Source organism: Phyllostomus hastatus, unplaced genomic scaffold (assembly GCF_019186645.2).
Source record: "Phyllostomus hastatus isolate PE091 unplaced genomic scaffold, TTU_PhHast_1.1 phas_contig_58, whole genome shotgun sequence".
Lineage (NCBI taxonomy): Eukaryota > Metazoa > Chordata > Mammalia > Chiroptera > Phyllostomidae > Phyllostomus > Phyllostomus hastatus.
Window position 1 is genome coordinate 53,443,969 of NW_025333916.1, and position 10,442 is coordinate 53,454,410.

The 10,442-nt window shown below is 44.5% G+C and overlaps 1 protein-coding gene across 2 annotated transcripts in view; it reads right to left on the reverse strand.

Annotated features, from left to right (window-relative positions):
- The window catches only part of ZFR (zinc finger RNA binding protein), a 77,690-nt gene extending 69,694 nt beyond the window's left edge, over positions 1-7,996 (reverse strand). For both annotated transcript variants that reach the window (XR_006786724.1, XM_045847789.1), the window contains exons 1-2: positions 7,845-7,996; positions 7,447-7,546 (exon numbers count right to left, since the gene is read on the reverse strand). Coding sequence is in view for 1 of the 2 variants with exons in the window: in XM_045847789.1 (XP_045703745.1) it covers positions 7,447-7,546; positions 7,845-7,881 (137 nt within the window). In the remaining variant the exon portion in view is untranslated. The remainder of the gene's footprint in view (positions 1-7,446; positions 7,547-7,844) is intronic.
- Between the last annotated feature and the right edge of the window lie 2,446 nt (positions 7,997-10,442).

Below are 10,442 nucleotides of genomic sequence, written 5' to 3' on the forward strand. Positions count from 1 at the left end.
TTCTTCTTGGGTCCAACTGCTTTGGGACTCTCTGAGCTTCCTGGAAGTCTATTTCCTTTGCCAGAATGGGGAAGTTCTCCTTTATTATTTATTCAAATATGTGTTCAATCTGTTGCTTTTCCTCTTCCCCTTCTGGTACCCCTATAATTCAGATGTTGGAACGTTTAAAGATGTCCTGGAGGTTCCTAAGCTTCTCCTCGTTTTTTTTTGAATTCTTATTTCTCCTTTCTTTCTTGTTTGGTTGTTTCTTTCTTCCTTCTGGTCCACTCTCGTTTTGAGTCCCAGTTTCCTTCCTATCACTATTGGTTCTCTGCATTTTCCTTCATTTCTTTTATGGTAACCTGCATTTGTTCATCTAACTTGCACCCCAAATCAACCAATTCTGAGCTTCCTGATCACCAGTGTTTTGAACTGTGCATCAGATAGAGTGGCTATCTCTCAGTCGCTTAAAATGTGAGTCCTAGGGCATTAATCTGTTCTTCTGTTTGAGACATGTCTCTCTCTCTCTTTTTTTTTTTGGTCTGGTCGCTTCTGTTACTGTAAGGGGTGGAGCCTTAGGTGTTCACCAGGGCTGGACACCCCAGTCGCTAGATTGTGACATTGTATGTGGGGACGGGGGCGGGAAGAAACAATGGTGGTAGCTCTGTTCTCCACGGGACCTCAGTCCCTTCTCTGGGATCCTGGGTTTCGCACTCTGCCCTGTTCCACAATCGCCGCCTCACTGGGTCTGCCAGCTGCCGCTTGCGTACTCAGGGTCCACCCGCTGCGATCTTGAGCGCCCCAGATGCCTTACACGCCCCCAGTTGCCTTATGCACCCAACTCTCTCTGCTCTCCTCGCCGAGACCTGCGCCTGGCTGCTCCTCTCTGCCCCTCCTACTGGTCTGGATGAACAGGTCTACTTCAACTTCTTGGCTGTCCGACTTCCATTCAGATAAATTCTCTGTCAGTTCTGGGTGTTATTCTGCCTCTAAATTGTTGTTGTTCCAATCCTGGTTGTGCGTGGAGGTACGGTGCATCCACCTATGCCTCCATCTTGGCCGGAAGCTGATCTGTTCCCACTCTCATCCCCTAGAAGTGTAAACTCCTTGAGAACAGGAACTGTGCATGTTGTAGATGTCCATTAAATATCATGTGTTACTCCCTGTAAGTGTATTTCAACATACATATCATACAATAAGGCTAATAATAAAACAAATAAGCCAATGTCCTTTATTTCATTAATTTGTGCTCTGTGAGTATGAATTAAGAGCTGCAATGCAAACAGCTTTCATGAAACAGTAAGAAATGCCATATTCAGAACGACCCTAATTCTGGTAGAATGATACCAAGGACAATTTATAGACAAGCACCGAAGGTACAACTCCTCACCTTTAATCATGCATCTAAGTGATTTTAACATAGTTTGTCTGTTACTACATCTATAAGTCCAAGGACTGTCTTGATTAACCTGATGGCATATTTCTGAATAATAATTTGGCTGACCTTATTTTTTTACACAAATACTTCTACTTAAATAGCTATACAGTCAAATCCAACTGCCCATAAGCATAAATCTACCTCTAGGATCTCTATTTTAATCCAATGATCTATTTGTCTATCCTTGCACTAATACCAACATTTTCCTGTTTAAGTTTGGATACTTCATAATATAAGACCTTCCTTATCATACCTTACAGATGGTCACGACTGCTTTTGGACTAATATTCTCTCAAAATCAACATTAGAAATCCTTCATTAGCCATGGCTGTGTGGCACAGTGGCTTGGCGCTGGCCTGTGAACCAAAATATCACTAGTTCAATTCCTAGTCAGGGCACATGCCTGGGTTGCAGGCCAGGTCCCCTGGGGGTGGGGTGGGGTGTGAGAGGCAACCAACTGGATGTAGCTCTCACATACCAATGCTTTTCTAGATCTTTCTCCCTCCCTTCTCTTCTCAATAAAAATAAGTAAAATCTAAAATAATTTTTTAAAAAAAGAACCAATGAAAGCATAAATAAGTGGAACAACAAACCAATGTTTCTCCCTTCCTCTCTCCCTCACCTCCCGCTGTCCCCTCCCCCCCCAAAGACAATCAAGTTACCCCAAAAATCCTGTTGAGATTTTTACTGGAAATACATTAAATCTATGGATAACCTAGTGGAAAATTGGTAACTTGATGGTATTGGTTTTTTTTCACTCCGTGAACACAGCTCATCTTAATTTATTCATGTCTTCTTTTATGGCCTTTATACCCTAATATAGTTTTTCCTTAAAGTGTTTTACATATTCTATTGGTTTTATTTCTAGTTACTTAATTGGTTTTCTGGCTATATATAAACAGGATTTGACAATGAAATTCAGGCCTACCTATACTTCAGTACCTATTTTTAAAACATTTCATTCTCAGATCATGAAGCTCTATACAGCTATATATAAACATCAACTAAGGAAATCTTTTAAAACCCTTCTAGTAGTATTCAAATCTCTATAAAAAACTAGCTGTAGTAAAATGACTACTGAAAACCAGGCACTAGACTACAAAATTTTATATTCACCTTAAGGCCAGTTAGGTCAGGAAACTGAGTCTCAGAAAGATTAAGTGATTTGGCCAAGTGACTAAAGAGATAGAGCTGGGTTTCAAATGCCAAATCCAACTAGCTCAAAATTCATGCCTTTTCCATTCTAGTATATTGTTAGGTAGTTTATAAAAGCACTGTCAAGTACACACCATAAGCATTCTATACAGGGATACTTTGGCTCACCCTACTCTTAAAGCTATTAACATTAAAATGAAATATCATCAATGTTAACAGCAGCAATTCTTTTGGGAAAATTTTTTCCTTATTTCGAACTCCTTCATGCATTATGAATCCTAAGATTTCTGATTCAACAATGGAAGCACTGATATAATTAGCAGTTGCAATAATTTTTTTAAGAGCCAGTAAATTTCCATCACTACGATTGGTTTTAAAAACCTGTTCACCTGGTTTTTTCACCTTCTCAGTGCTTATTCCTTTTCTATCTTACTAGTATTACTTCTATTCTTTCCTTCAAGACACAATGTTCTTAACACTACATTTAAATAAAAAGTTAAAAAAGAGAAAAGTGGAAAAAAGGAAAAATTCATCAGCTTATCCAACCAGCCTACCAAGTTATCTTATTTTCCTTTAGGAACAGATTGTCCTAAAGACATCTCAAGATGCATTAGATGAGATGTGCTCTTTTGACTAGTAGATACTTAAAACAAATGTCCAGAAAACAATCAAAATCCAATTAAACATTTATCACTTGTAACATTTGCTAGGGTTCTAAGAATATATATAGGAGTAATTATTTTGCAATCTCTAAAGTATCCAAATTTAATAAACACTGGATATAAAAAAAAGTTGCCAAATGATTATTTTAAACAACTAACTATATTGAAGGTAAATAACATTCAGATATCAATGATACAGTAAGAGTTATGTATAGGACAAAGAAAAGTACTTTAAACACAAGCTGAAGATTTGTATCACTCAGATAAAAGTAGACAAGTATCTTTTTTGTTTTTAAATCCTCACCCAAGGATATGTTTTTATTCATTTCAGAGATGTAGGGGTGGGGGGACACAGGAAGAGAGGAGAGAAACACTGATGTAAGAGAAACATCAATCAGCTACCTCCCATACATGCCCTAAGTAGAGCTCAAACCCAAAACCTAAGTATGTGCCCTGACCAGGAATCAAACCTGCAACCTTTTGGTGTATAGGAGGGCCATCCAACCAACTGAGGCACCCAGCTGGGGCAAGTCAAGTATCTTGACTAGTTAGATAGATGACAAGGAACTGGTATGTCCATGGCTTCTAATGAGTAAGGGAAATTGCCTGTTTAGAACACTCAAAGAAATGGTTATGTTGTATTAATAGTGGAATTTAAGGGGATTACTTAATTTAGTATTACATATACATGTATGTGTATATGCCACAAAGCCCCTTCAACAACTGAAGAACTATGACAATTTCTGCATCAGTATCAATGAAAGAGTGAGAACAAATGATTTTGGTCCTATGAAACTATTAATTATAAGTTTTTCTATTGATAATTATCTTTCCTCACATTCTTTCCTATCATCCTAAGTCCTCATAATTATTAAAATATTTTTCAACAAAATTAGGCTTGTCTGTCTAAAAGGAAGTCTATCTTCTCAAACTAAAAAGGTATTCCACTAAAGTAGTTTACCTACCCAACCAAATTTCCTTTCTGCCATGGAGCCTCCTTGTTTTTTCACCATGCTTGAGATCTGCTTTGTCCTACACACCCCAAATTAACATTCTATCAGAAGCACATACAAATACACACACAGATACTTCAATTTTTTTTTTTATTTCCAAGAGGGGGGAAAAAGCAAATGAAAGGCCAGAAAATGAAGAGAGTACATTTGCAAGAGTGGCAAATGGCATAACAGGTTTATGCACTGCCCTTTAAAAATAACACAAAAGCAGTGAGAAAAACACTCAGTAGCTGGTAGAACATGTAGTACAAAGACTGAATGCTTACCACAAAAATGTTTAATATGGCATTATATAACTGAAAAACTTGATTTATCTTGCAGTTATTAGTAACAGAACTTATGAGATCTTTATAAAACCTTTTTAAAAAACCTTGGTTTTTAGTATGCCATTAAGAATCTCAAATATTAATAAGCAATAAAGTCTAAGCTCCAAATAAATTTAATCAAATACCTTTCAAAACTGTAACCACGGAAACTTAGAACCAGAATTAAATCTAGACTTAGGAGTTACGTTCACTTATCTGTATTCAATGACAGCTGAAGCAACTATTCACAGCATCCACATGTAAATGCCAAAGAGTTCCCTGATCCCTCAAATTGGAAAAACAGGAAAAACTGCAAAGTAGGCTTTGTTTTCCATGTCTAAAAGTTACATCGTAATGCTTTCTAGACCGAAAAATGAGCATCATCACTACATTTTTACAAATGTTTTATTATTAATGCTATTTGTTAATTTTTGCTGAACCAAAGTATTAACTTTATTTGGCTTGCTTTATTCCCATTAAAAGCAAACAATTTCCATGTACTATATCTATATACAAGAACAGAGCATCTTAATTAGTTTTGCTGTTATATGCATACATGACATCAAAAAAGTAGTCCTTGAAATAGAGAACAGGCTGACAGTGACCAGAGGGGAGAGGGGAGGGGAATTTCAGGGGAGAATGGGAAGGGTTTACAGGGCAAATACAAAGGACACATGGACAAAAAATGGGGGGGGGGATGGGAGTTAAGGACAGAAAACTGTACTTGAACGATTAAAATAAAATTTAAAAAATATTTCTAAAAAAATAAATATAATGATGAAATTTTTAAAAAGTAGTCTTTTATCACTAGGCATATATATAACAAGCAGTAACTGGATTGTTGTTATAGTTTGCTGAAACTATGAGATTCAGAGCCAAGGAATAATTAGGTACAGAAATTCTTTAATAGTTTCCAATATTGGGATAAAATACATATGTGCAACTATTTTATTTAAAAAATGATTAGGTATCTTTAAATTGGCATTTCCTCCCCTCATTTCTACCTGAAGGCTTGCATTAGAAAAATATTTCAGAACTGCCACAAAGAACCCACTACATTTTTAATAATAAACAGTAACCCAAAAAGCTATCCTTCTGCCCATACTTAAAGAAAATGGGTAAAACAAGCGAAAATTTTAATGGTTAATACAAAGTACTTGGTAGCACTGAATTTATTGCACAGATGCTGATCAGCTATTTCTTGTTTCCCTGAAAAAGAAAATGGCTAGTTTTTTTCCCCCCTCAACAAAAATTGTTGGCCCTGAAAGGTTTTAACAAAGTAGCTGAAACTTTGTTAGTTGTTTACAACTTGTAAGCAAAGGGCTTTTTAATGTTTAAAAAGCCCCAAGAATTTTCCCTATTTGTTACCTCAGTCTTTTTTTTGGGGGGGGTGGGGGAGGAATATAGGCCTCAATGTAAGAAACTTGTAAAAAAAATCCACATGCACTCAAGGCATTCAGTAACTAATAAAATACCAATTTCCTCAACAACAGGTACATTTGCACACTCTAACATCTCATAAAATCAATGGTCTTCAGCCTTGCTGTCTTTAATTGGTAGCAATTTTTTTAGTAATGTATAAAATGATGTCCCTTACAATAACTGGCATCTGAGAATGCCAAGGGGAATGGCAACTTTCTCATAATTACAAATTTTAACCCCCAAAGATAGCTGCACCGTATAGATGAGGGGAAAAAAACCCCAAATAAGCGGTACTCCCAATGTCAAAAAATCTAGAGCAAGAGAGACTGGACCCCAGAGCGCCCAGTCCCCAACGATGCCCTCCCTCTGCATTACACAAGCCGCCGCCTGAAGTGAACGAGATGGAAGAAACGACCTGGGTTGCAGCCACAGCTGACACGGCTGTGTGTCCGATACACACGGCGGTCTGATACAGTCCGTGCGCTACAGAAAGCTCCTCTCCTAGGAGCCCTGCGTGCTCGCGGCCTGAATCTGAAGACACCTGTCTCCGACGGGCTCAGAAGTGACAGGGACCACAACAAATAACCTACTTTTTTAGGATAATGGGCTACCGACACTTCACAAATTAGCGTTTCCCTTAAGGTACGAATTTCATGAGGTGCGCGCACTAGAATAACTCAGCCCAATCGCACTCGCGCCTGCTTCTCCCCAGGGGAAAAGACTCGCCAAGGGAAACGACTGGCCCGCACGGAGCCTCAACTCAAAAGCGGGACCAGGCGGCGGACTGGTTTATCAACACTAGAAACTTCGCACCCTCTTTCGCAGCCTACCGACTACACCATGCACAGGTGGTTGGCGCGTTTACATCTCTCCTCGGAGGGAAAACTCAAGGAACCCAAGGGCTGCCGTGACACCCGCGGTCCGTTCGCAGGGCTCGGGGGAGGCCAGGGGAAGCCGCAGGCCGCAGGAGAAGGGACCCGGGAAAACGACACGTTATCTGGGCTCGGGGGGCCGGGGCGCGGGGAAGACTGGTGCTCGGGAGGCGCCGCGGCAGAGGCCGCAGGCCGTGCGATCTACACTCCGTGTCGCCCACCCTCTCCGAGACGCCGGGGGAGGGGGACCGGGGGTGCAGGCAGGGCAGCCGGGGAGATCGGAGCCTCGGCCTCCGCCAGCCGGCCGGCCGGGCTCCCAGGCCGCGGGAGGCCATTTTAGCTGCGGGGCCGCCGAGAGCCCCGGCGGCCCTCCACGTCCCCAACCTCGGCCGTCTCGCGTCCCGCCCCCCCCGCCCCCCGGGGGGCCGCTCCCCGCCGCGGGGCCCGGCCGGGCGGGGAGGAGGAGGAGGCGGTGGGCAGGGCCCGCAGGGAGGGGAAGTCGGGGCCGCGGGGCGGGGGCCGGCGCGGGGGCGCCGTGGCGGCGGGATCCGAGCGGAGGAGCGAGCTGGGTGAGAGAAGGGGGAGGGCGGGAGCCGTTACCTATACTGGGCCGCAGCCGCCGCCGCCGCCGCCCCGCTGTGGGTGAATCCAAAGTAGTTGCCGGTCGCCATTTTGGCATCTTCCCCCAGCCGGCTGGGCACTGCGGCGGGCACGGAGAGTCGGGTCCCATGGCGGGAGGACAGGAGCGGGGGCGCAGAGACGCCGAGGGAGGGAGAGGGAGAGAGAGAGGCGCGTGAGAAGCCGCTCTCGCCAGGCCTGGGCCGCGGCCGCAGCCGCCGCCGCCGCCCCCTCCCGCCTCGCACTCCCTCACTCACTCGCACGCCCCGGTGGCGGCCGCCGCCTCCTCCCCGGAGCCAGCCCCAGCCCCCGCGCCTCCCCGCCGCCCCAGGCCGAGGAAGGAGCTGGGCAGGGACCTCGGCGGGGCACATTATACTCACCATAGGTGAAAGAAACTACAGGGCATATGGGAATCATGGGCTCGGGCTGCTGCTGCTGAACTCTGAACTCTCACCCGCTGCCTCCCTCCTCAGCCCCTGCTCCTCCTCAGCCGAGAACAGACCGCCGCCTCCCACCGCACCGCGCAGGCGCCGCCGCGCTCGGCACCCTGGGAGCTGTAGTCCTCGCCGCCTTCGCAGCCCCGGCGAACGCGTGCTGGGGCCTCCGCCAAGGCGAAATGGGGGACGGCCGCGGTGGAGCGCGGGCCTAGTCTCCTCCAAAGTGGTAGTGACAGCGAGCTGCAAGCCGGGCAACCGAGGAGCGCGGGAGGAGCGCCTGGTCACGCCGTGGGGGAATCCGGGAGAGTGACCCGAGGGCTTGAAGTCTGTTAGCCTTTTCTTCTTTTCACTCTTCTCTCACTATTGCGTGTGCATGTGTTCTCTACCTTTCAGTCCTTCTCGCCTGTGCACTTTTCATCAGAATTTGAGCTGGACTCATTTGGATTCCTCCTTATTTCCTGCATCCTCGATTCTTGTCCCTGGCCTCTAAATTGGGGAAGAAAAGACGGAGAGGGGAAAGAAAAAAGAATGGCAAGTGTGTAATTCTGTTGGTTTGGAAGCACGCCCCCGGACACCCCTCCCGAACACACCTCTACTGGCACTCTCTGCGACTTGCAGCCACCCCTGGGCTCATCCAACGTATGTTGAAACACCTCACTCCACCATCCCAACGCGCGCGCGCGCACACACCCACACACACACTGTCAGGCTAGGTCCTGAGGATATAGCAGTGAATAAAACAAAGTACCCACCCACAAGGAATTTAGCATCTGGGAAAGGGGAGAGGGTGCTAGACAATAGCCAAATAAATACTGTGTCGGGTGATGATTGCAGCTTTAAGAATAAAGCCGGGAAGAGAAGATAGTGGAGGGAGTGGATAAGGCGGCCACTTGAGTAGAGCCCTGAAGGAAGTGAGGGACTAGCTCGTTAGGTACCTGGGGGGTGGGGGAGGATCGCAGGTGGAGATTCTATGGCTGGAGTGCTCAAGAGCAATGGGGAGGCTCGTCTCGTTGGCGTTGAGTGATGGGAGACCGGATCAGAAGGGGGTCTTGGTAAGGGTGCCAGACCTTTCATGGCAAGGACTGAACTCTATTCTCCCCCGTTCACGTATTTCTTTTTCCCTCTGCTTTCTCACCATTTTCTCTTCTTGGTCATTTCCAACCATTCTCTTTCCTCTTGCAGTTCCTGTTCTGATTGACTGTTTTCCCCCTCCTTCCCTCTTTCCTGCCTTCTATTGCACATAAGTGCTCTATTTCACCTCTTCTTCACCTTCTCCGTGGCCATTTCCCAGACCCTCTGCTACTGGTTTCTCCTCAATATTGGATATGAGCATTAAAAAGAAATGCAAAGAACTCACTCATGAAGTTTAGGACTTTATCCCGCCTTCTTATGCCAGAGCAGAAACAATACCTTCATTTCTCCTTGTGCCAACCCTGCTCCCCCACACCTCCACAAGGGCGATGGTTCTAAGAACCTGTCTGATTTATCCTCTTAGTCATTTCCGAGAGAGAGAGAGAATGTAGAACCTTTGAGAAAAATCAGCATCATTGGTTTTGAGAATACTGATGTTTCCCTAGGCTGAAGTTATCTGTGCTCCAAGTGTGTTGCTAGGGAAGAATATTTTTGACATGGGATATTGGAACTGCATTTTAGAAGTAATTTGCCTTGAACCTCATGAGCAATCAAACCTTCAAAGGCACTGACTGTAAGTGCTTTGATGAATTTGCACTATTAGCTACCAGGCTATATGAATAAAACTGGAGGACAAAAGGCAGGCATTAATCACCTGCATAAGAAGATTCTTTTTAGAATGCTTTTATGCATGATTGCTTGGTAGGCCTTTAGAGGATGGAAAGGGGCTGCTGGCACACTCCAATGAGCAAACAAGTAACTAGAAAGAGGGAGGCGTGCCTCTTCTCTTTGGTAACTGTTCTTCGAGGTCAGGGTAGGTGTGGCCATAATGAATATTGTTTATAACAGTGCTCTCCTCAAAGAGAGAATCTGTAGGAAGGGGTCTCAACTTACCCTTGACTTGGGCTTATGTAAAGAAAGAGTTTTCAAGAAGACTCGAGTCTTTTTCCTGAGCATTTCATAGTGAGATGAAATTATTTCACATTTTTAAACCCGTAGGACCAGAATAACCTCTCTCTCTCTCTCAGGATGGCAGTGTGGATTAAATGAGGTAGCATCTCTGTAAAACAATACCAAGCACAAGGTATTTATGTAAAAAGAACTAGCCTGGATGGTTGCAAATCTTTTTTAAATGTACCTTCTAGTAAGTGAATGTACATCACTCCCCTAAAACCAAAAAGTAGGTGGCTCTTCCCTGAAAGGGTTTATGTCCCAGAGTGTACCCTGTCTAGGCAACACAGCAGTATGCAATCCTCTGGACCAGCCGCAGAAGGCGGGAGACTTGACTGGAAGCAACCTGTTATATCTGTCATCTTTCGTGTCCAGAATGGCTGGCATCAGAATACCAAAAAAAAGAAAAAAGAAAAGAACATGTAACAGTCATTCTCCACACTTCAGCTACAGTGATGA